The 26,549-nt window shown below is 41.5% G+C and overlaps 1 protein-coding gene across 1 annotated transcript in view; it reads left to right on the top strand.

Annotated features, from left to right (window-relative positions):
• SORCS3 (sortilin related VPS10 domain containing receptor 3) overlaps window positions 1–26,549 on the top strand; it is a 302,417-nt gene that overhangs the window by 90,360 nt on the left and 185,508 nt on the right. Inside the window, exon 2 of the mRNA XM_040606476.1 lies at window positions 3,978–4,045. Within this exon, the coding sequence (XP_040462410.1) occupies window positions 3,978–4,045 (68 nt within the window). The remainder of the gene's footprint in view (window positions 1–3,977; window positions 4,046–26,549) is intronic.

The raw sequence follows: 26,549 nt of genomic DNA, 5'->3' as shown, positions 1-26,549 counted from the left end.
TCCTTTCTCTATCCCCACTTCTGTGTAGAAAACCAAAACAATTTATTGAATTATTCAGGTCATTTAGTTTTGTGTAAACTCAGCTTGAAATTGCATTTTCCAGAGGGTTTGTATTGCCTTGAGGGAGTTGTAATTCAGCCTGGCTTATTTCCTCACTGTCCTGCAGGCTGTGCAGGACATTTCATTCTCATGTGCTTATTTCATTCTCGACCAGCTGAGCTGCCCCAAGGGACACCTGCCCCCGGGTGTCCTGGGAAGTGCCCTGTGGCTGTGTGGAAGCTGGCCCATAGGAGATGGGGGTGGGAGTGGGGGGGTGGAAATTTCACATCTGAGCTGTATTCCCTGGAGTGAGCAGTATGACCCCAGAGAAAAACATGGTTTAGTATTGAGCTGACCTGAAATTAATTCTGGGGAGATTGGTTTGATGAACAGAAACGGTTTCATTTGGCACTATAAGGGTATTTATTTTGATTAAAGAATGCTTAAGTTTTTGCTGTTTCTGAATCAATAACACTTGGAACTTTTAAAATTTTTATTTCTTTTCCCTAGAGAAAAAATGTTTTCATCTTAGTTTAGGTTGAAGACTGGACGTTTTCTATGGTGGGGCAATTCTAGCTTTCCCTTAGTTTAGGGGAAGAAAATGTTTATTTTTCTTTTGAAATAGTACATTAAATGTGAAAACTCCAATTTCCTATTGAATTCAGCTTTTAAAATAAAAACTTTCAAGATTTTCATGCACAATTACTTTGGCACAGAAAAGCCATGGTTATGTGTTAGTGTTGACAAAAACAAGCTAAGCTTCTTCAACTACAAAGTAGAAATCAGAATCAAATGTCTCAGCTTGAGTCAATGAGGGTTTTTTCTTTTCCGTTTTTTCTTCTGTCAGAACTCAGTTTTGGAAAAATACGTCCAATTTTCCTTATGTTTTGTCCCATCCTTTTCAACTAAAGCATGCAAATAATAGAATGTCTTAGAAAATCTGGTACTAGCCCACATCTGCCCCTGATATCCCTGCTTCTAGTTTCTTAGCACGGTTGGGGCAACATGATGTGGAGGCCTCAGAACAGCCTCTTGGAGTGCTTTGAAGTTTCCTTTGCAATGCTGTGCCAAAAGCAGCCTGTGAAAACAACTCAGGATCCAGCCGTGCCGTTCAGGCTTTGATTTGTGTCTTAACCGCACGTGACACTGCCTTAGTAGTTACATTTGCTCCGTGGTCTCATGGGGCATGTTGTGGGGAACATGCTTTCACAGCTTTTCTGGGGAAAGCTGCGTGTTCAGCCTCTGCAATCCTCTCTGGTTTTCAAACTCCCAAACCATTGCAAGAGTTGCCCTTACTGAAGCTGAAGTGTCTTGTTTCAAAAGCAAGTGAGGACAAGGTGAAGGCTATCTGGGGCTGTGGGGCAGCAGTGTTGTGATTTTATGGACAGGTTGCTGTAGGTGAAAGTACTATGTATTACCACTGCCTCAGGCAACTCCTGCTATTTCTTGGGATCCTTTGTGAGATTTAACTGCGAAGGGATGCTCATGCTTTTGCTTTCCATGCATTAACAGCAGGCAGAACTGGATTTTTGTTAGTCATCCTGGGCAAAAATCCAGAAAAGCTGTACTAAACAATGTGCTCTTACTTTGGATTTATACCCAGGAATCGAGTAGGATTCAACCCACTCCTGTAAAGCTGGTGTTATCCTGTGGTTTGCAAGGTTTATAATAGATAAGTGACATTTTCAAAAATGTAGGGCACAGCAGATCTGGGAAGAGACACACAAAGAGCTGGAAGAGTACGGATGCTGCCTTTAGTTGTAGTTGCGACTAAAGGTAGAATTACTCTGTTGAAAATTGACCAGGACATGGAGATTTTATTTAATATGTTTAGGGCTGGATCCAGGATCCACTGAACTCAGCAGAAGTCATCCTGCTGGCTTCAACATGATTAGACTCTGAAACTGGAAAAATAACTTTATGAAACTTTACCACAATTATAAGTGTTAAGGATGTGTAATTTCTGGTAGGGCAGGACTTGTGCTGTGGTGCAATGCTTCCTAGAGAGCCTTGAGAGGGGTCCTGTTGGGGCCCCTCCGGGACTACAGGGAACATCCTAAAAATATCACTCTCCTCAGGTTTTAGCTGGGAGCAGGCTGCACTGCTTCCCTCGGTTGGTGTAAGGGGAGGAGGTATACAAACCTTGGTTGGTGCAACTTGCAGCTGGCTCTTCCCATTTGTATGGGAAGGTGTGTGCAGGGTTTAAATTGTGATAAAAAGGATATTGTCCTTATTTCTGCACTGCACAGCATCGGTTTCAGCTGACATGGGCTTGCATATGCTGACTCAAATCTGCCTGGCAGGTTTCTTTTCAGACCCTGCTGGAAGCAGCTTGGCTTTTATCTTCCTCTTAAAGGTCTCTGTGTGGGGAAATAAAGGGACAAAATGAAATTGGGGACAGGAAAAGTGAATCCAGTAGAGAGAGGAGTGCTCAGAGCATCTATTCTAAAGCCATTAAGCTTGGCACTGGCTGCATAGTCACGTACGAAGGTCCCTTACAATTTGAACAGGTCTCTTCCCAGTATTAGCTGACAGTTGAACCGACTGCTGCAGCCATTGTGATATTGATTAATCCTTTGGCATTTTTCTGCAAAGCTTTAAACTCCTCACCCAGCAGCCTTTCAGCTGGGAAACGTGAATGAAAGGTGTGGTGGGTCCCACTGCTGTGAGAGGAGAACGATGTGGCTTTTGTAGTAGCAAAAATCCTTTTTGCATTGGAGAACATTAACAAACTCAACCACTGGGATCACATCTCTCATTTGGACCTACCTTTTAGCTGTGAAGTACCCGTTAACAAAGCAAACCCAAAGCAGCTGCAAGGGAAACCAGCCTCCTTGAATCTTACAAGGAGGAAACAATGCTGAAAAGCTAAAATGATGCAAACCAAAAATGAAGAGATGCCCAAGAGCTCTTCCTGAGGCTGGTCCCATAGAATCCAAGGGAATGTACTACGTGACATTATGCTAAAAAATCAAGGAGCACAGGTGCTCCAGTGGTTTTAACTTCTAGTAAAGAGCCTCTATTCTTTCTGCAGAAGTTCCCATCCCATCTGAGCCCGGGAGCTTGCTCGGAGGCTCTCAAGTTATTGCACTGCATAGCTGCCTTTTTTGGGAGAGAGGGGCATTGGGCAGTGTAGCTGGTAACTAGGAGGGTTACTTTTACCTGTGAAATCTGAGGTCAGAGCACAAAGGATATGTACTGCTTATCTCCCCTCTCTTTCTACCTCAGTTTTGCAAGGACATGAATCGAGAATTTTCATGGCTCACCAGAAAGTTAGTCAGTGGGTCCTGAAGGCTCTGACTCTCCTTGAGCACTAGATACAGCTGAAGTTTTGTCTTGCTCAGTGTCAAAGCTGAATGTTACGCTGTGCCCCTCTATTTTACCACTGCAGAAAAGTGATATAGCCTGTGGAAATTCCCATGCTCCTAGAGTCAGTGACAGCAAATAGGGAACAGCAAAGCTCATTCTGGGCAAAAGGGGCTGTTTTGCTGGGTAGGGATCTTTGTAAACAAACTTGCCATTTCTTTCCATGGAGACTCAACAATTTGTGGTAGCACCTTGAGAAACAGGAAAAGCTGACTGTAATTTCTGATTGAGCTGTTAATAAGGGCACATCTGATTCCACCTTGAATAACCATTGCTGTAGAGGGAGCGGCTTACAATGTTTGATTACTTCTTGTTGGCATGCTTGATTTCAAATGCAAAACATTTTGAGATTAAAATAAATGTTACTGGTTGCATGATACATTAAGCTAATGATTAATTTTTTTAAAACTTGATCCTATAATACCTCAACTTTAATGGATAAATGCTAAACTCTCCTTTGGGTGATTTCAGATGCCTTGTGTATTGTTACACAGTCTAAAGGGAAACTCTCTCTCTTCCCTCCCCCCCCCTTCTTTTCCCTTTCTCTTCCTCCCTCCCTTCCCCCTCCCTAGGTGATTCTCATTCTGACAAAGCTGTACGACTTCAACTTGGGGAGTGTTACCGAGAGTTCACTGTGGAGGTAAGTGAATTGTCAAAACCACAGCAACTGGCATGGAGGCGTTGCACTGTGTCTCTTGTAAAACTGGAGGCAGAGCAAGGTGGGCATCTGAGTTGATCAGGGAGGAGGTGGGAGGGAGTCTAAGATAACTGGAGTTGCTTTTTGGAAAAGGGAGACATTAATATGTTCATATTGATTTAATGAAGTGGAGTCTGCACACAAGAGTTTATTGATGTAAGGTCACTTCCCTGGACACAGTGGAGCTTGGCTTCATTCTTGCCTTTGAGTGTCTTTAGACAATGCTCTTCATTCCTCAGAGCTTCTGCTGTGAGACTGGCAACAAGAACAGTCTCTATAAATGGTACATGCTTGCTAGAACAGTATTCAGCACAGTGCATGATATAATCTGATCTGAGCCATGTTCCTCAGCTCTGTGAGCTGAGATGGTCGTCTTGGCAGTGAATCTGTGTTGCCTTGGGCTGTGAGGATAGTAGCCCCTAAATAACTAGTGATGTCATAGTGAGGTGCTGGTGTCTTCTCTGCTATGGTTAGACTCAGAGGGTGTTATGTACCTGCCATGCTTCTAGTCTGGCATGGGAGATGGAGTGTCCTGGCCTGGGGAAGCATGCTGCTGGACAGAATGTGTGTTTTTAAGTATGACCGTGCATTTAAAATAAATAAATATTTATACAACCCCCTTCAAACTCACCACTAGAAGCAGGCCAGTTCCTTGATGTCTGAAATCACTAGTAGTTTCTACTTGCTGGGGATTGCTCTTCCTCCTAACAACCTGCCTCTGGTTTGGAAAGGGTATGCCTTTAACAGAGTTGTTATTAGGTGGTTTTACCCTAAGGATTTTTTTTTTTTTAATGTAGCCAGGGGTTGCGGAGACCAAGGGCCTTGTGTCAGATTTACCTGGTGTGTTACAGCTATTGCACAACTTGTGGAAAGTGTAGTTGGTGGAACTTGCAATGTGTTGCAACCATTGCCCCAAGTGTGAGCACGTTCTTGGCAGATGGTCTCTTGTACTTCTTCCTTTCCAGATAATTTTAAAGTCCCTGTTTGGAGCAGACTTTGGGCATGTGCTGCAGGTTTATTCCAGTTAATGTATTTAAGGGTCAATTGTTCAGTAGAGCTCTTGAAACTTCTCAATTTGAACAGTGCTTCCAAATCCTAATTGCGCTGTACCATGGTAATCTGCAAAAGTATAAATAACCGTGCAGCTAATAAGAGAGAATACAGTAATTTCCACTTATCCTGGTACTTTTCAAGGTATTAAAATGTTAAAAAAACTTTTGCCTCTTTACCTAACAAGTACAAATGGCACTGTGATTGTACTTTAGATGTAATTGCCAAGCAATTTGCTCTGCATAAATAATGTAACAAGCAGGCAGATACTGTCCTAATACTGAACTCGCAGCGTTACCTCAGCTGTGCAGAAAGGTGATAGCACCATCCCTTTTGGAGTTTTCCCAGAGTGGTGTGTTCTGGGACACTTCTGCACCTTTCCTGCAGTGAAATAGGGACCAGTGTGGGGCCCACAGACTCGGGTATATTGAGAAGTAAGAACCTCCTGAGTTCTCTCCCAAGATTAGGGAGGAAAGCTCAGTATAAGAGCTAGTAGGTAGAGCTCCAGGGCTTTAAACCATAGTTTCCCAACTGGAAAATTCAGGATTAAGCCATATTGTACTTTGCAGGGGAGTATGGAGTCAGAGAGCAGCTATGAGTTTCTTTGGAAAGGACACAGTAGAAATGCAAACAGGTACTAAGTGGAAGTAATAAGCCAAGAGAAAGACCCCTTTTCTCAGGATTTTGTGTTCTATTTGCACATGAAGACCTTTGTGTCTCTGCATTATTTAAATTGGTACTTTTCAATGTTTTCTTTTAGTGTTTGAGACCTTGAAAATTTCAAAAAGAGGATGTGTCTTTGCAGAGTGAATTTAAACCTTCTGGCAGCAGTAGGTTTACTTTCCTTAGTTACTTTTTGTAGACTTCTTCATAGCCATCATGCAGCCCCCAGAACTGATGGGTCACAAAGTGAATGCAGCTATCAAGTATTTGTCAGAAGAAGGTCTGGACATTTCCATGAGCTTGGTAGCTTGGTGTGGTGGTTTTTTTTTTGTTTGTTTTTGTTTTTTTTTTTTGTTTGGCACCCCATGTATTCCAGAAATATGACATCCTTTCTGCTAACCGGGAGTCCTACCTATCTTAGCAGTGGAGCTGCGTGATATCTATTCTGAATGCTTGGCAAACGCAGCTGCTTCCATGAGAGAGGAGTGGCTTTTGTGGCAGAGAGCAATGAATCACATGGCAGTGCTTCAAAGGATGCTAGAGTGCATAGAGCAGAGTGCAATGCAATCTCAAAATATCATCTTGCCTCTGCTTGCTTCATGCATCAAAATCTTCTCTGTTTCCCCTGGGTTATAGCATGAGGCTTCTTTTAATGGAAAACTGAATTGCCACATAAAATTTCTAATCTCTGCATCTAAATACAAAGACAAGTAAATCAATAAGAAAACATCCTGAATGTAATTAAAAAAGAGAGCAAGAGAGGGAGAGGAGAATTAAAAGTTATGATGGGAGCTGCTTCTATATCAGGGTGATACGAGTTTAGATGGAGGAAATGCTAGTCAGCATTTGAATGCAGGAACACAGATACTGAAGCAGCCAGCTTCAAGGAAAAGATCCCTACATCCACTCAGCTAAGCCCCTGCCCCTTGCAAATACCACATCTCTTCTTGGTCACAAGAGATACCTGTCAGTTGTGGCTTGGATATTTTTTTTTTCCCACTGAGTTGAGTCGTGGTGATTTTTTTCCTCCTATGAAAGGAAGCTGTTGTACTTGTAATGGTGTGAGACATCAGAATTTGTGCAGAGAGGTTTTTTATTAGGTCAGGAAATATATCTGTGAAAATTAAGCTCTTCAGGCATGCCAACCCTTCATCAGTTCTCATTGCCTAGAAAAATATCTAACTGGGTAGTTGAGAATCCAGCTATATCCTGCCTGCTCTAAGTAGAAGTTAAGGATTAAGGGTTGTGCATATGCTTTCTGTAGTATTCTCACCCCATCCAACACTTCTCCATCAACAAAATAAGAACAGTTCTCCCTCTTAATCTATAAATTTATATGGTTTTGATTTGAAGTGCTGTTGGAGCACCTCTAATTCCCAAACACTCTCTGTAAGCCAGGGTCCCTGCATCAAACTTCATTGCCCGTGATGAACTGTAAGCACACAGGAGTGATCTGTCATGAAATATGAACTCTGTGAAGAGTAGGGGCCAGGCTGCTTCACAGGAATTGTAGTTCAAGAAAGCATCTGTTGAGAAGAGGAGAATGACAGGGTTAGATATGCAAAATATGGTGTTTAAAAGGCACCACTCACAGCCAACAGTTGAGTGTTTTGTAGTTTTTTGGCCTATTTTTCTGTTGAAAATCTCAGGCAAATTTTGTTAGGAGGAGGAGAGAAAGGGAAGCCTATTCAATGGCTTGTTTCTTAAGATGTGTGTGCTTGTAATGCTTGCAGATCTGACCCATAGAAATTGTGATTGCGATAAATGAGTTTTGGTTTCAGGTGTATGCTCAGAAATACTATATGAGGAATTCTGTAGATTGTAGGGTAGACAGCAAGTCCTTTCATGAGCAAATCTTGTTGCTCTCCAGTTTTTTCCTTCTTGTGTTGTGAGTGTGAATAAATGGAATCTTATAGAGCTCCTTATTCTGTGGGCCTTTTAGATTTCACAGGTTTTACAAGCAGGAAAGCCTTGTGAACATTTCCTCGCTTCTTGCTAATCCTGTTTCCTATTTAAGATGTACAGTTTTGAGATACAGTTATGTGAATGTAACATTTTGGATAAGTATTTAAAGTTATTATAATATTTCAAATGTTTTCAACTGTTTCAGCCAGTGTGGGCAGAGCAGTTATTTCTGCTAAGGTAACTGGAATAAAAGTTTTTCCACTGTTGCCTTTTTTAGTATCTAGGAACAGTTATATTTTTTTGGATTGCAGTAGCTAAAAAGATACATCTCCATCCCAAAGGAGCTTTCAATCTCAGATGAAGACAAAGTGACAACAGGGCGATCCAGCAGACAGGAGATGCGCAAGTTAGCAGAGCAGTATTTACGATCAATGTGATAGCCATGACTGCAACACATCAGCTAATTAGGCAGTGGGGAGCAGTTCAGATTTTCTTTCAAAGCACAAGTACTTGCATGTGTCAGCTCTGAGTTCCCGCTACCATTTTACTCACCTTTGATGGGACCTCTGGAGTCCCCCTCCTCTGGCTGTGGTCCCAGCTAAATTATTTGATTGTACATAATGCTGGCCCATGCATTAACCTGTACTCAAAACCATGACTGACTCTTTCTGCTTAAGAGGCTAAAATGCTGATGGAGGAATTTTCACATATATTCCATCTTCTTTTCTTGTTTATTAACCAAGAAGTTATATTTCCATGGCAGCAGTCAAAAATCCCTAAGCATTTTTTTAACTCTTGTGGCTGCTGTGCCTGAAGTTTGGTCTGTTGTCTTAGCCTCTCTGTTGTTTAAAAAAAAACAACACCAACAACCAACTTTTAGCTTTTTAACAGACAGCTGAAAAACACAGCAGCTGCAACTCTGGCTTGGAGCGGAGAGGAGCTTGGTTGCAAGCTGCCTTGTCTTGCATTGCTCTTTCATTCAGTTGTTTGAATTACTAAAGGGCTTTATGCTGTGTCCTCCTGTGTCCTTGCCTCTTAAGTCTTCCACAGTCTGCAGACACTATGAGCATGTTTCAGAGTACCACTAGCATTTGATGCTTTTGCAAAGTTTCACAGCTCACGCTGATTTCTGTGCCCTAGGTTTGTGTGTTGCACATGGAGCTGGTTACAGATAGGGCTGCTCTGTAGGTGTGAAATGGTGAATATGCTGTGTAGTGCCATGTCTCCTCTTTGGGAACTGGGGCTTACCCTTCTTGCTCCAAATGTAGCAGCCTCTAAGATGGGTGAGTAAGAAGGCAGGGATCAGGAGATTCGGTAAGCTTGACTCAAATTTCCGTATCATTCTCTGTGAAACAAGCTAAACCTGAAATAGGTCATGGCACAGCTTCCTTTTTAAAAGAGTGTTTCCATCCCAGTGGCAATGCATTATTTAGACTGTGGTGCTGGGAATGGCAACTTCTGGTTTGTGCCACAACCTCTTGCTCAATACAGGTTTTGCAATGGGGCATTGTAGTTTTTCTGGAATTTGCTGTATTGAAATGCAGTCTCTAGACAGGCACCATGACCAGCTGACAACTCCCTGCAGTATTGTCAAATTTGATTATATTTATTGTTTTTCACTTTTATGCTGACAACATGCATCTTAGATACATGTTATTTTCTGGAGGACTGTATTCAGGCATAAAATTAATGAAGGTGTTTGTCAAAGTAATAATGCTTCACATTATGGCATCTTATTTGACATTTTTTAACAACACTGCAAAGGGCAGAAATCCTGTGCTCTGAGGAGGAGGGTTTCTTGTATCTACAGTCAGCCATCAGGGCATGGAAGAAAGGAGCCAGCTGGGTGTGCAAGTGCGTCCCTGACCTCTTTTGGATTTGAAAATCAGGATGCCCTCAAGTTTGGCATCTCCACTGTTTTTGTTTGTTAGAGTGTATAAATAGCCTAGCTCAACGATGGCTAGTTTTTTCAGGCTATGGGAGCCACCTGTCAAAATCTTTGTGGTTGAGAGCTGCTAGGTACAGAATGTTGGATGAAGAACTAAGGGTAATGGAATGGGGAACTGTAGCAGATGACTGCATTGTGAGAAGAGAGTTGTTCTTCAGGGCTCCTAGCACCCTGAGTTGCAGTTAGTGTGGGCCTTCAGCAATATCCCAGAATAATGCAGTTCTTAACCTCTAGTATTCTTGCTGATTTGCCTTTTCCGCACACCAGGTGATTCAGTTTACCCTGGCTCAGCAAAGCATGGCTGTCATAGATGCCATCTTGGCATGGGAGCCACACTTGAACTGTTTGGGAGATGCGGAGTTAGCTGCATGTTGGCCCGTTCCTGAGCTAGATGCTGCCAAATGAAGATCATGGTCATTTAATTAATAAAGAGAAGTTCCTTGACCCCAAAAGCTAGGTAGTCACTAGCTGTGAAGAATAGAAAATGTGGCATTCTTGAGGCAAATGAAAATTTCAGTTTTGCTCTCATGGCTAAATTCCTGCTTATTTCTGAGAAACAGGTCTTGTTCTCTTGCTCAGGCTGACATACCAGGTTTGGCAGAGGCTCCTGACACCTGTGTTTGTCCAGCTGTGCATGTGTTGCAGCAGGCATGAGAAAGCTTTACAGGTGAAAATAGTTGTTGAGTATCAGCAAGGAGAGAAATTCATGTCTAGAGAGCACTGCATCAGGCTACACTGTAGGGGTGCTAAATGTTCACAGAAGGCTATACATACAATGACTTTTCTGTGCTCTTTTTCATAGCTATTAAGAGCAATAAGGGGGTGGCTTAGCTTCCTTGTGTTTGCTGGTTTAGGTGTCTATCTGTGACAAGAATGTTAGAAGTTGCTGGCTATCAGGTGGTGATAAACATTGACCACCTCATCCAACTGTGTAAATGAAGCAATTTGAAGTAACTAATTGTGACCTGATTCAGAATGCTTTTCTGGTTTGAAGTCATTTGTTATCCTTCACTTGTGGCCCTCCAAAGACCTAAACAAATATTTTATTTTGAACTTCAGGAAATGTATATAAGGGATTGTTTGGATTTGCTTGGGCTGTGTGTAGCTGAATGTGAAGATCCATGGGAATTAAAAAACAAAACCAAAACAAAACAAACAAAACAAAACAAACAAAAAAAAAAAAAAAAAAAAAAAAGAAAAACCAAGAAAGAAAATTCAAGGAGAGGAACAGAATGGACCATAGGTTTAACCCTCCTTAAATGTCCTAGACAGTCACAGCTGGTGTCCAGAGCATACATTCTTTGCAGTTCAAAATAGAAGGAGGTGTGTCATTGCAACAAATGGGTAATGTGAGTTAAAACTGTTTAAAATGTTTGGTTTGGGAACCAATCATGATAATTAATAGGCTTATCTTAAATCCAGGGCTAATTTTTAGAGTTAGGTAAATCAGTAATGGCAACAAAAATAAGATTTGTTCTTTAATTTTTTATTTTGTTCAAGTATATATATGACCAAATTCTGGAGAGGAGTTTAATTTGTCTCCTTCCCATTGCTTTCCTAGTTTTATATCCCACAGGATTTTTCTACAAGGAATAATAAGGTTCACACCTCTACTTTCTGATGGTTCCTTGCTTTAACAAGCAATCATGTTAATATTGCCTCAGAGATGGCAGGGACCAAGGTGGGCAATGCAAAATCATGTGAAAAGAAGTAACCCATCAAATATGAGTCTAAAAGCCTTTGTATGTGTCTTGGGGTGGTGTGTAGATCAATGTCCCACCTTTGCTTATTAAGATACCTTAGTCACCTTGTTTTACAGAGCTCATTTGTCTTTTGTGAACCAGCCTCCTAGCTGGTCCATTTGTCGTGTCTCTTAATTGCTCCATCAATGACCTTTCTGTGAGGGCAGGGATATCATCAGACAGGGGACCTTTTGGATTTATTAATTTTTTGTTTGCCAAGAAAGCTCTGAGACTAATTGCCAAGACTTCCCAGAAGATATTAGTTTACAAATTTTAATGACACTTATGATTTATTAATGTGCTTCCTCCTGCATCTGCTCATCCCTATTCCTTGGTGGAATTCCTGCTGAATCGAAGAGAATTAATAAAAACAGCATTGCAGATTGAATGGTGTTTTAGTTAGGCTGTTAATTAAAAAAAATAATAAAATACCTATATTCAGAGTGCTTTATTTGTATCTGTGATTCTCTGAAGACAGAGGTAAGTCTTGTAACGTCTGACTACGTTCTGCCCCAGAATTTCAATTTGGTGAGTGTGTTGCATGGTGGCGGCGCAGGTTCACAGTTACATGTGCATGTAACTCGCTGTTCAACATGTGCTACACATCCTCGCTCTGTGCTTCATTCACAGATCTTTTGCAACTTGAACATGGGGCTACTTCGCTGAAGTTGTCGACCTTCAGACTTGTGGCTGTGGGGGAACTGGACTGGTCACTATTGACGGATGCTGCAGATTTGATTGTTTGAGGAATGTGTTTGCTAAATAGTTCTAGAAAGGCCATGTGATTGTACATCAGTTGTGATCTCATGGACAACTGGGTTATTGGGATGTTCCTGTTAATAAGTATGCCTGAGAATTTTTGGATACATCTTGTTTTCTGGCTGGAGACAGGGAGGCAAGAAGAAAAAGGCAATTTATCAAATTCCTAATCTTCTGAGGGAATGTTCTTTGGGCAAATGTAGAATTTCACATAGCATGTAGAAAGGGTAAACCAAGCTGTGTTTCGTTTTAATTTTCCATGTTTCAGGTAAGAGCCCCAGCCATCTCTCTTTTCCTCTCTGCCTTATGACTATTGAATAATTTATACTCTGCAAAAGAGCTCCAGCAGGAGAGACTGAGAATCTCTCCAGGGAGAGACTGATACTAATCTTATGTGTGGAAGATCCAAGTTCAAGCCCTTGCTATGAATAAGTATAAAGGGAAGTGCTTTTTTATTCTGCAAGTAATTAAATTGTGTAACTCATTGCTAAAGGATGTTGTGAGGCAGAAATAATAAAACTGTAAATGGATTTCAAAAGGGATTTAAATGAATTAATGGAGGATATTTCTGCTGGTGGCTGTTAAATGTGGTAGTGTGGCAGTAGCCTGTGGCCTACATGAATTATTTTATGATATGACATTCAGGGAACAGACAGGTCTACAGCTTTTGGATCAGTTGCAGAAACATCATCCATTTTTTATCTGTTCTTCAGCAATGAGCTATTCATGCTTTAGGTATTCTAATGGAATACCTGGGAATTGAGCTAGTGACATGATATGCCACAGTATTTTTGTAGTTTTGGGATCCGGAGATCTCTAAGTCAAGAGAGCTGCGTGAGGGACCATGGGAAGAATCATGCTGTCTTTTGTCTCTTCCTTATGCTTTTCCCAGAATATTCTGTGGCAGATTAGTAGGTAATACAAATTTTTTATCTGACCTACTATGGCTGTCTTATTCAACCAAGGGATTTGAATCTACTGCGCTTCAGGTAGGTTCTCCATCAATCGCCTAACTGATGGCTATCTTGAATGCTATCTCATTTGCTTAATAAAGCTATTTTATTGGACTAAAACTATACCTGAAGCTGTACTTTTAAAAAAACAAAACAACAAAAAGCCAGACTACTTTTGATGTAATTTAGTTTTCCAGCCAGTCCGTTCAGACAGACAGTGTTTTAGGGAGCTGGAAGAATATGTTTGCCCCTGGTTTTGCAGCTTGTATGTAATATATTTAATATAGTTTTTCTGTCCTAGTTAGTGAATTTCTTTGATTATGAGCCTCTCAAGAAGGGAGACATTCTATCTCATCAGAAATGAATTTTATGCTCAGGTCATGTTGCCAGGCATATAGTCCTGGGGTGTTGGTGGAGATGGTCAGAGGGAGCTTTGCCAAAAGTGAATGTGTTTTTGAAGCATTACAGTCCCTATGAAGTCATCTTGTCAGGGATGGCAGGTAAAATGTGCTTGTAGTGCTTTACCTACATGTTTAGAAAAGTAGCAAGGCAGCCTTGAGGAGGGAGTTTGTGGCCAAGAACCTGCTGTTGCAGATCCTGTGGGTGTTGTGACTGTTGCTGCATCAGCAGAGCTGCATCTGTTAACAGGAATTGGCTAGTCCATCTCTTCTTTATCATTTGGAGCAGCAATTCCATTGCTCTCATTAGAGAGAGCTGCTCCTTTTGTTGAGTTATCTCATCTCACATTCTAATTTGATTTGGATGACGACTGCAAAACTTTTTGCAGGAAGCTACACTTAAGGATGAATTTTTTTGGCCTTACTAATGCCTTTTTCTGATGGCTTTTTATTGTGCAGAGGAGTTTCATTGGCACAGATTAGCGGGTACATTCAACATGGATATGCGCCAATATTAATGAAAAACACACACTAAATTCATTTATAAATATGAAAATAGATAATTGCAAAATAGAACCTTCATAATAAATTACATTCATGCGAGATCTCATCTAGTAGGATGTGGAAAGCCTGAAAAGAGATGCCCAGAAAAGAAGATGGTAAAAATATTACAAAATTATGTGGTGTGGATAGGGTCTCTACTAAAGCAAGTGGGTGGAACATCCCTCATATGAGGAAAGGCTGAGAGAGCTGGGACTGTTAAGCCTGGAAAAGAGAGAAAGCCCAGGGGAGGATTTTATCAACGTGTGCAAATACCTGAAGGGAGGGTGCAAAGAAGATGGAGCCAGGCTCTTTTTAGTGGTGCCTGGTGACAGAAGAAGAGACAATGGATGTGCACAAACTGAAACTCGGTAGGTTCCCTGTGAATATCAGAAAACCTTTTTTACTGTGTAGGCAACAGTACTGGCGCAGATTGCCCAGGCAGGTTGTGGAGTCTCCACCCTTGGACGTATTCAAAAGCCATCTGGACTGGTCCTGGGCAACTGGCTCTAGGTGGCCCTGCTTGAGCAGGGGACTGGACCAGATGAGCTTTAGAGGTCTCTTCCAACCTCAGGCATTCTGTGAGTCTGTGAAGACTAAAGGAGCATTTGACAAAAGTTCAGAACAAGTAGAGGTATTTTATTCTTAGGACAACATGTAGTTAATCTGTGGATCTCCTTGCTGGAGTATGTTTTGGGAAGTAAAGCTCACATGGATTCAAGTGGAGTGTAGACAAGTTCCTAGAAGCAAAATAAATAATTAGAAAAAAAATCTGTCAAGGATTATATTACATGCAAAGACTTGATCTGTGGCTCAGAAAGTCCCCTGGCCTCTGATCAGTGGCACTGCCACTTACTCTCCAGGCAGTCAGGGCTGGATCTGGAGCCAGTAGGTTCTTGCAGTGAAGAGTTTCTGTGTTGGTGCTGCCTCATGGCTTGCTGCAGGATGCAGTTCCCCTATCCACGCTAAGCCTAGGCTTTACATCAGTTTACTTGATTTGTTTCTCATTGAGTGAGCTGTTCCTTTCCTTTCTCTTCCCATTTCCCTCCTCCCTCGACTTTTCTTTCCAATTAGGCTTGGGACCAAGTCATATAAATCTTTGACGCTTTGTACAGTGGCTGGTAGAATTTAGTACTTTAACATGGGTTGTGTCTGTGTATATTGGTGTTTTATTATGTTGTGGTGTGTGGGTTTTTTTTTCCCCCAAATGCACTGTAATTTTATAATGGCTATAAATAATCTGAAGGATGGAGAAACTTTATTAAAAAACGTGCAAGAAATCTTTCCATCTTTCTTTTAGTCTGGTCTGTCTGTTTCTCTGGTACATTCACTAGGCTTCTAATGATCTTAATAAGTGCCCAGTATCAAGTGGTCACTTCTCCAAATAATATTACAAAGTGCTACATTACCTCAGCCTGGAAGATAGTCTTTGATTTATTTACTTACCACATGTTCTTCATCTGTAAAATCTGTCAGCCCGTTCTTTTACAGTATATGCCTGAGCAAGTGAAAATGAAAGCTCCTGTAAACTCCTAGATCATGGGAAGCTAGTGCGCTGTTACATGTAGGATTTCTGCCTCTGAATAAAAGCTGTAAAAGGTTAGTGAAGCCATTCTGTAACCAGATTATTAGAGCTTGTTTCTGTGTCTTTGACGGCCAGTTACTTTACAGAGGCAATTCTCTAAATATTAGTAGTCACTCATATACTGTTATCCCTTGAAGCTTGCTGTCCAGATGCCTGAATCTAGCATCAGGCTATCAGCAGGTGCTGGGCATTCAGCATCCTGCAAGTCTGATCAGGAATGCAAATGTGGTGCTGTACTTGAATAGTTGAGGAATACCAGCCCATAATGAATCTAAGAATATTATATAGTATCCGTCACAAGAATGTTACATACTCTTTTATGGATCTTGTAGTCTAGCTCAGAGGATCTGTGAGGAAGGTGATAGCAAGGGACTGGTTACAGGAAGATGGCTGGGCTGTTAATACAGCCATTACTTCCAAGCCTGAGCCAAGAGTCAGGAGTTTTCCCTGGGGTGAGGCATACTGTGAGTTTTCCTGAGTGAGTTCTGGTGCCTTTAAGATGCAACTGTCTTCAGCTGTCTGTGACTACTGCCAGGAGTGCAGGATTTCATAGCAGAGTTAGCTTGGCTGAGTGGAACTGTTCAGCTCAGCTGTGTCCCTTCACAACCCAGGGTCTCAGCATGGACTCGCGTGCCTTGGGATCGGAGCTCGTACGCTGTGCTGTGCAAGGGAGTGGGGCAGGCAGGCAATAAGCTGGGGCCAGTACCATCTGTAATTACCAGTTTGTGCAAACTGTGGGAGGTTCAAAAGATAGCTGGGGAGAGGTAGACAGAAAGGAAGAGCAACCCACCACTGGGATGTGGGTTCTGGCCTTACGAGGGTTTGGTGCTTGCAAGGAGTAATCAGCCCCATGGAAGGAGAAATGTGCTTAGCATCAGTCCTATTGCATCTCTTGCTCTGAAACCGTAATATTGATTTGCTTTAAGAAGGGAGCCCGGTTGTTGATTATTGGTCTTGGAGGGGGAAAAACCAGCAGCAGGTTCAGAGCAGAAGTCAGGAACAGCGTGGGGAAGAGTAGTTCCACTCACAGGGAATAGGTCCCAGGGCCTGGTGTTAGAACAGGAGAATCATACAACTTCTATCAGCAGCCAGGGTTGTATGAATTTTCTGAGGACTTCAACAGACTATAATCCATCCTTGGGTCTCGCTTAACTAATCCAGGGATCACAGACAAGGTATTGACCTTGAGGTGCCCCAGATATGGGTTTCTGTAAAGCCAGTGTGTGGGAGGCCTTGCCCTTTCTTTGGGTTACTTGCAGCTGTAAGCATGGCTGAGGAAAACCAAGGCAGTAAGATCATCTATTAAAACATAAGGTTTCCCGTATAATGCTATATTGCCACGGAGCAGTTAAAGCTACAGAGTAAGCAGTGGACCATGGTACATCGTTCAGTGTGCCTTTAGCAGAGTAAAGAATAAATGTCCCATGGAAGATTAAAATCCTATTGGTTCTATTATCTGTAACCAATAAAGGTAAAAGGGATGTCTGAGGAATACAGAATTAATACAGCACGTTTAGCTTTGTACCCACAAATACATGTTTTCTGTTTTGTACAAGGCATGGGAAAAAAACCACCAAGACAAGCTTTGGGTTTTCTTCTGGAAGAGTACATAGCAGGGCAGACTGTGGTGGGCCATGTGCCTCTCCGAGGGCTTGGACGGTGGTCTGACCAATGTTACCTCATCACAGGGGCTCCAGGGTGTTAGTTACACCACTTGGAAAGTTCATATCTTGTCCTGTGGCATTTTAGTGGTGATAAGCACAAGCCTGGCTATGTGACAGGAGGTGGCCTTATTGTGTGGTGGGAGATATATAAGAAGTCCGTATCTCCTGTTTGGAAGCGCTCCTTCTGTAGGGACAGTGCATGTGGATTGTTTGGGAGACAGGTGAGGGGTGAAGTTAAGTAGGCTGTGGTCTGGTTTAGCTGTTTAACTATATCAGATCCAAGCAGGGTGCATGTACCCAAGTGACTGTGGTTCATCATGAAATGTCGTCTATTGTGTAACATAACAGAAGATTCAGAGTTGTGACTGTGCATACATGGGAATAGTGCTTTGCCTTGGTATGCAACAGCACTGTAACAGCAAAGTTGTTCTCATCTCTCTCTGCTTCCAGAGTGGCACTGGACATAGCACTTTGTAAGCATGCCCATCTGGCAAAGCAGGCAATTGATTTGGCACTTGCACTGCTTAGGGAGCTTTTGAAGCATGCTTGATAGTGGCATTGCTGAGTAGCTCAGGTCTCATGGAAAAGTGGGTTCTTGAATTCTTCAGCACAGGTGTTCCACCTTTTAATTGTTAAAATCTTTGTATCACTTGCAGGAAGCAAAGGTAAAATCCTTTGTTCCTACGGCTTCTTTCTTGTGCTACCTTTATCTCAGCTTCAGTGCCCACTGTGTTCCCTCTCATCCTGCGTGACAAAAACCATTACAAATGCTGAAGTAGGCTGTGTTGCAAACTCTTATCTTTAAAAATGACATTCATAAAGGTTAATAATTGGAATGAGCTCTGGCAGTTACTAATTAGCACCATTACAAAATCAGCTCACATTCTAGCAGCATTAGGCATACTTAATCAGTCAATTATCATTGATCTCTGAAAGTGCTACTCTAAAGTTAGCATAAGGTGCCTTTGTAAGTGGAGGGAGGGAGTCTGACAACACCAAAGTAGTCAGGCTGCTGGGAATGTGTGGTTTGAGGGACCATTGTTGTGTACCTGATTGTGACTGATGGATCTGAATTAGAAATCGGATAGTATAGACTCACCTTCAAACGGAGGTGTAAATACGTCCTGCTACTGTGTTTCCTTGCCACTTCAAACAGTAGGGGTGTTCAGGGAGAGAGCTGACTTGGGGGAAAAATGGGTTTAATGGCTTCAATGAATTTCAGTTAATGTAATGACTTACAAGCTTTCCAAAGGACAGCTGGAGTGTAAGGTCATCTTGTTTTTCTTGTTCTTCATGTGATTGATAGCTCTCCTGGTAAGGAGGTTGCAGACAAGATGGGGAGGAACAGGACTTCCCTTTAGAAGCATCGCATAAAGTGATCTTAATCTTATGAATCTAAATATTATGACTGCTTTGTGCTCTCTCAGAAACTCAGAGGTGTGGGGCCTTTCCTGTTCATGCTGGCTTAGAGTGCAGAGGGAGCAGGCCTGGTTTTCCAGCCAGTGTTTTGCTCTCCCCAGCTTGAGTGTGGGCAGCACATGGATCTCTTCTAAAACCATCTGTTGTTTGTGCCTGGTCAGGAAGGTGTGCAGTGATGTGTGGCCCACGCAAGCAAGGATGGTGGCTACAATCCAGTGTGTGAAGGTTTTTTTCCAGATCTTTGTATGGAAAATAAATGTGTGGAACAGAGGTGATTATGGCTGATGCGTTGGCATCTGCTCTTTGTTGCTTCGATTCTATAGTTCTGTCTTTTGACTTTTTAAGATATGGCCTGCAATGCTTGCAAATTCACAGGGAATTGCATGCACCTGGATAGAATGGGAACATTGTCAATGACATGTTTGAATGTAAGGGGAGTTCAGGATGCACTAAGAGTAAATAAACTTGTGTAGGTGAAAGGGCCAGGAAAAACATGAGTGGTGCTTGATTCCCCTTTAGAATTTGGCCCAGGCCACTCGCCTGTTTAGGACAAGGAAAAATGTATTGTTGTAATTATTTTGGAGTGTATTTTTAACTTTTCTCTCCTGCTGCTCTGGGACTTTTCATTGTGGGCAAATGATCCCGAAAAATATCTGGTTAAAATCTTACAGGTTTGGTGCTTCCCCAAAACCTTTTTACTTCTGTGCAACAGAAATCTGAGAATATACTTCAGGGCTAACAGAAGTCAGAATTACATTGATTTCTTTCTGTACATCTGAACTTTCACCTTTGCTTTTGCCAAAAATCTGTAAGGCATATTAGGAATATGCATAAGAAAAAGTGCTCCAGGTTTTGCAAAAAAATTAGCCCAATACAAAGGGCTTGTTTAAAAACCGCTTTTCCATACATCTAATTCCAGAAGCAGTAGAAAGTTAGTGCAAACACAGGCCATCCAGACCCCTAGAATTTCCTTGCCTGCTATTGAATTTATCTGTAAAACTGTGCCCACATATGAGGAAAAGGCTCACAGGCTATTGCTGTGTGTACATACTTTCAGGATTAGTGCTTAATGATTCGTTGTTGTTGATACAAAGCAGAGGGCTAAGGTTCACTTGAGCTGCAAATGCTTCTCAGAAGGGTAAAGGAAGCTTGGTAGAAGAAATGTGAAGAACTTGAGCATGGCTAGTGATTGTACAAAGATTATTTAACCTGGAGAGAGGAAATATGTAGAGGAGCCTATTTAGACTTTCCAGTCCAAACAATTCTGTGATTCTAAGAAAGTCCGAGTATTGCCAGGCACTCTTCCAGACGTTGGGTCAGGCCTTGTGAAAGTAATGAAGGGAAATATCTCTTCACGTATCTGGTATTTAGCCTGAGAAACTCCCCTGAGCAAACCCTGGGGGCAGCCCTGTGGGGATCTGTGCCTCAGGAGAAGCTGGTGAGAGCTGCTGCTTGGGCTGGCTGCCAAGGTAGAGCTCTGGCTTCTGGGCACCCATGCTGTGCTACAGAGCTCAGGCAGGGATTTCCTCCCAAAGCCTCCAATAATGTATAACTGGCATGGGGTCTTCTGGGGATGATAGATACTCTTCAAGAAATGTGCAAGACTCCAGACTCAGAACTGGTAGATAGCCCTGGCACTCTGCTGTATGACAAATGATGCCTTCTGTGGTGGTAAATGACATCACCTATAAAGCGTGCCTTGGTATGGCAGCAAATACGATGTTAACATCTGTAAGTGGAGCTAATTTTAGGAAGGAAGTGCCAGGCTACAGCAGCCCAGTTAAGGAAAAAAATATTGGCCCCTTTGTTCTTAAAATGGTCCTGTAATTCTATAAATATATACATCACAACCATTCCTCCCCCCACCCCCAGCCCCCCCCAGTAGCTATTCTCCAGGTACTGTATAGTTTGTAGCAATGCAGAGGCAAGTTTTAGGGAAAACCTCCTTAAAACTGAGCATAGATTACTTGGGAAGGTGGAAAGTCTCCATTTTAAAAGATTTTAGGTACATGCTAGGCAGCCTTCTGAGGTAGATGTCTCATTCTATTTAGTTTTGCCTTTGGGAGGGAGTGGAGAATGCTGAAGGCTTTTTCTAAACCCTAATCCTGTGGTCCAGTGATAGGACAGCCTGCCACCCATATCCCTCAGGAAGAGCAGGATGACATGCTTCATATTAGAAGCTGACTATGGAAGGAGTGAGAGGTTGTATAATTTTTACTTGAGTACATTGAGCACATTTTTGCATCTTGTGACCCATCCCATCTTGTCTTGAAATGTCCCCATTAGAATATTATGTAAATGGGATAGCAAAACCAGCATGGAAATTGGACAATGTGCAATAACAAGTGTTAACTTGAGACTGAGGCCATGCTCTCTGCAGTGCATTAGTTCCAATTTAGATCCCATTGACAAGCAAAATATTGCAGTGCAGATGTGCAGTTTGATAGGTTGCATGGGTCTGATGGCTCAAGAGCATGAAAAATTGTGATTTCACCTCTTTGACCTCCTCTCCAGCTAATTACAAAATGGAGACCATAGAGGGCAAAAATCAGCTAGCTGATGTTGGAGCAATGCTAGAAACATTCAAATCAGAGCAACTGTGATCAAACCAACAGTGAGCACATTGTTGCTGGACAGCTGGTAGAAGAGCGAAAAGATATGTTTGAAATGTGGATGATCTTGAGCAGTTCTGAATCTAGCTTTTCTTTCTTTATGAGGCTTGAAGCTGTGGCAAAATCATTGTTTAAACCAAAATTCTGTTCTAAAAAAATCTTCCATTGCCTCGCTTTTATACATAATACAAGGGAAAGTGGTGAATGCAGGCAAGGACACCTTGATAATGATTTCTTTAGCTCATGGTGCTATAGTAAGAGGGATCACGGTAAAAAGAGCGTCCTTGTATGACCTGGTTCATTGGAACAGACTGTAGCAACAGTTACTTTCTGGTAGTCACCCTGCTTCATGGAGTGAAAATATCATGTGATTAATTACTTGCAGGCAGAGTGGGATAGTATTATCGTAAGATAAACTTTAGAGAAAAAATCTTTTGATGCTAGAGTCTTCCAAGGAGCAGATACTTCTTGAAAATACTGAATTACGCTCTTGATGTAATCCTAAATAATAAATAAAAAAAGTTCGTCTAGAAGCAGCTATTTGGATTAACTGTAAAGTAATAACGGTGTCACTGGTGATTCATTGACGTGTAACTGTTAAAACAATTCTTAGGTTATAAAAGCAGGAGGAGCATTGTGCTCAGACACTGTGTAAGATGATGAAGAAGAAAATCTCTTGTCAGAGATACCAAGTAAGGATTAATTCCTCAGACTAATACCTGCTTGATCAAGAGCAACACTCTTGTGGAAACATCCCACATTGATTGAAAAATTAGCAGTGATGAAATATTTACCTCAGCCATTAATATAGTTTGCCTGGAACAATTGCTCTTCCTGTTAAAAACAACAACAACAAACAAACAATAAAAAAACCCACAAAAAAATGCCCAGACAACAAAACAAAAAATAATAAAAAAAACCAAACAACAAAACCCAATACTCAAAATAGAACAAAATACCATCTTACCTATATGTGCTTAACCTTAGTTTATCAGGTTTGTTGCTCTTTACTTTTGTGGACTGGGTAGAAATGCCCTCTACTTCCCCAAGCAGGTACTCACACTCTGATTAAACACCAGAAGTTTTTCATAAGGCAGCAGGTTTTTCCACTCTTTAATGATTCTTGTTTTGGTGATTCTTCTCTTCTCACGTGGCAGCAAACCCAGTGTTCTCAAAATGCTCATGTTCCTGTTTATAATGCGGGAAGGGAAGTGTCAAGAGGGTGTTCTTCATACAAATGCAGCTCTGCACATCTTCAAATTCATAGATATAAAGTGCAGAGAAGTAGTAATGATACTAATCTAGTAATGTAGTGCAAGCCAGAGAATTTTACTCAATAATTTCTACATTGAGTCCACAATGTAGCTTGAAGTATTGCTTGTTGGCTGGAAACATATTCAGTCTTTAGTAATACTTATAGTCTTTCAATTATGTGATCTGATTTGCATCACCGCTAGAACTGCATTTCATTTTTGATACTGCAGCAAATGGACTCTAGGCTGAGTTGGCCAAATTTAGTGATGCTGAAAGGCAGGCTGGCTTGCTACATGTCTGAGAGCCTCAGTACCTGTGAAATTTCAGATTGCAGCTACGATTCCTTGATGATGAAAACCAACCTTTGGAGATATATTATTTCTCACTTTACCTTTCATGGCATTATGATTATTTGCAAAAAGAGCTGAGAGGAGAAAATTTGGGGGGATAAAATAGCTTGTTCATGTGGATCTCTCTTTTTTTTTTTTTTCTTTTTTTTTCTTTCTTTTTTTTTTCTTTTCTTCCCTGAGCTGCTTTTTTTGGTCTTTAAAAGACCCTTAAAAGCAGTAAGGCTTCTTTCTTGAGACTGAGGATTGAGAAGGTTTTGCTTTCTTTTCAACTCTGTCAAAGGCTTCATGGTTGATGAGTGTCTCCCTGGATGGGTGCAGACAGACTGAAGCTCTTTGGGTATGCATGGAGCTGGCTGGTGCCTGAAAGAAAGGAGAATCTTGAGCTCAGTGCTGTTTAAAATAGCTTATTAAGCTTCTGTCTTGCAGGTAAGTCAGATGCAACCAGCCCCAAGGGTGAACAGAGGATCCGAGGTTCACCTGCATCTATCAGTATAAATGCATCCATTTGCTGTTACTACTGTGGTGCCTACTGGCCCCTGTACTATGTGAGCGCATTTGCAAACTGGGTGCAGCCTTCATCAGGCTTCACATCACTTGGGAGCTGTTATCAAACTGCAAATAGCACTGAGTGGTCCCACCCCCTCATCACCAGCTAGCAATTAAGATGCTTAGTACATTGAATGGTAGATGCTCAGGACACTGCATCAGCATTGCAATAAAGAGGTCCCTGCATGTGAAGATCCTGTCTGCTGTGGGAGGGATAAGGGCACCTGTAGGGTTTAAAGGCACTGTACTGCTCATGAAAGTTGGATAAGGTACCCAGCTCCTTTTTTTGATTCCTTCTCCTCCAAAAATTCCTCTTGGCTCAAGGGGGACAAAATCAAAATGTGCAAATTCTGTGGCTTTGTTCTTCAGTTATGGACTGAAATAGAGGCAGTGGACAGTAGGTTCATGCTGGAGGATTTTGCTGTAGGTGTAGGATTGGGGGGTACAGACAGCATGCAGCTTTTCTACAGCAGGAACTGAAATACTGTTTTGCGAAAGCATGTTTGGCTGGTCTGACTGTTCTGGCACAAAAAAAAATGGCTCTATTTTGGAACAACTGGCTAGTGTTTCTTCATGTTATTAATTTCCTGAAAATAGTGTTCTGCACTTTGTACAGTTGTTTTAATTTATCTCTCTGGACTAGAATATTTTATTTCAGCTTTGCAACTGTATTGTTTACTTCTTTAATGTATTTTCAGGTGCAGTGGTAGGGCACACACTGCACAAAATAAGGCACAGTTTATGTTTGTATTGAATTGCAAATCCCTGTACATTAAGGAGAAAAAGCTGTCTTTGATTCCCTGCCATTAAATGCTTGTTATGTTTACAGGGTTTTAAAATTAAAACCTCATCTAGTCATTTCAGCACTAGTCGCTTTCTACCTTTCTGTGTCTCAGTAGAGCATTTACAAGTGTTTATATCAGCTTTTTCTGCCTAGCAACATTTGTTGCAAGTAGTTTAGGAAAAAAAAAATATGGTTTGCCGTCATAAATCCAAAGCTGCAGCAAGTCTTAACAACCTTTAGTTATCCTTCCTCAGAGTTCCCTTTAGAAAAAAAGAGCTCAAGAGCTAGCTGATGTGATAAAATGAAGACTTGGTTCTATGAAATCTGTTTACGTTCTGCAAAGATGAGTTTATTCTATCATTTTGGGGGTTTTTTTTTTTTTTGGTTTTTTTTTTTTTTTTTTTTTTTTTGGTTTTTTTTTGTTTTTTTTTTTTAATGAAGCAAATTGTGAGGTGTCCCGCACTTCCATTCGCTTAGCTGAAATAATAGAAATGATGCTGCGGTGTCTGCAGCTGAGTGCTGTGGCATGCGAGTGAGCTCTGGGGCTGCTGTCTGGCACTATATACCAAGGGAGGGCCCAAATGAGAGGCCAGTTTGACAAATTACTCTGCAGAGAATAGCCTCTTCCCTGCATGTTTGTGCTCTCTTTTTGCTGCATAGGTCTAACGTGACTGATTAAGTTTTGTTGTATTTGGGCAATGAGGCTTCTGTCACTTTCTTTGGGAGCCAGTTCCATGGCTTAAGTGCCAGAGCTGGCTCAAATTTGAATTGTTTATATGACAAGAAAGTGTTGTTGCAATTTCTTTGCCCATCTTGATGAAGTATCTCCAACCAGCACTACTGATGAGTTTACAAGTTACAGGATTTTACTGACAGTTGGCCTAAAATTTCCTTTTTCTAGTTCCAAATTTTGCTACCATTTTGAAGAAGCAAATAGGACTCCCCGCCCCGCCCCTCCCCCCCCCCCCCCCCCCCCCCCCCCCCCCCCCCCCCCCCCAGTCCAGCAGGAACAGCAGGAATTGGATAAAACTTTTAAACCTTTCATGTTCTGATGATTATTATAGATCTCCCCAGTCCCTGCTTTGCCAAATTGCATACCTAATCTAATTTTTAAATCCTACCTGAAAAGAATACACTTCACTCTGGAACACTTAATTGTTTTTCATCTGTGAATTTTGCCCAAATTCTTGTTCCTCAGTACACAATGTGATTAAAGCCTGGTTTTCCTTTGGTAAGTGAATTGAGAATAAATCTGCTGGATTCATTGGATGTCCCTAACACAGTGTAGCAAAGGTCTGACCAAGATTTGTTTGTCTAAGTATAGTTTTCCCAGTACTCTATACAGATGGATTTTAGGAACACTGTACTTTAATATTTTCCTACTTAGAAGCTGTTGGTTATACAACAGTCAGGGTGATCGTGGTTTTCATTAAACAGAAGCTTGCTTTAAATGTTTTTGGATTTGTTTGTTGAAATACCAATCTTCTAGAAGAAGAAGAAATATGTCATGGGGTAGAAACGGTTTCAAATGCCTTTTTTGTAGACAATGTTCTTCACATGATGTTGTTTTACCAGAGGTCATGTATGAAAGAAAGGGAATCAAATGGGGTATTTATTGAATTGTGCAGATGTTTTTCTTTCTGTTCATTGAAAACAAATATTGCAAATATGCATTTTTTTCCTAGCACCAATCTCTTGCAGCAGGCTTGAGCCATGTTTAAGACCCTGTGAATCTTACCATTGGACCAAGAGGTCAACTTCTGTGGGGTACAGGAACTCAGAAGCCAGCGTAGGTGCTTTCAAAACCCTCCAGAAGGGAGGTGTGTGTGCTTTCCAACCACTTGACGATCTGCCTTTAAAGCGGAAACATTTACATTTCAGTGTCCGTTTACTTGCACTGCGTATTCAAGTTTGAAGCATGTTCGCTGGAAATAGGGTCCAAATGCCTCATCCATGGACTCTTGCAGTTGGTATAGACTGAGGAGACTCTTCAGGAAGAGTCAAGAAAACTCAGGAAAAAATCTGGGGTTTCTGTGTTTTTTCTCATTGACAACACAGAGATGGTAGTGTTTGCTCACTTGAGGAATGTGTAAGTCATTGCACTCAGACTACTGAGGAAATGGAAATTTTTGCGTTATTAGTGTAAGCATCATACTTATCTTAAGGGCAAAGCTTATCTGTGCCTGTATTTTTCTCAGTACAAAGTTAAAAACGGACTCATTAAAAGCATTTGTTGTAAAAAGCTCCCCAAAGCCTCATGTCTGCTTCCAAACCC

Source organism: Falco naumanni, chromosome 9 (assembly GCF_017639655.2).
Source record: "Falco naumanni isolate bFalNau1 chromosome 9, bFalNau1.pat, whole genome shotgun sequence".
In the NCBI taxonomy this organism is placed as follows: Eukaryota; Metazoa; Chordata; class Aves; order Falconiformes; family Falconidae; genus Falco; species Falco naumanni.
The sequence above is the reverse complement of the archived record's forward strand: the minus strand, read 5'-3'. Positions and strand labels throughout refer to the sequence as shown.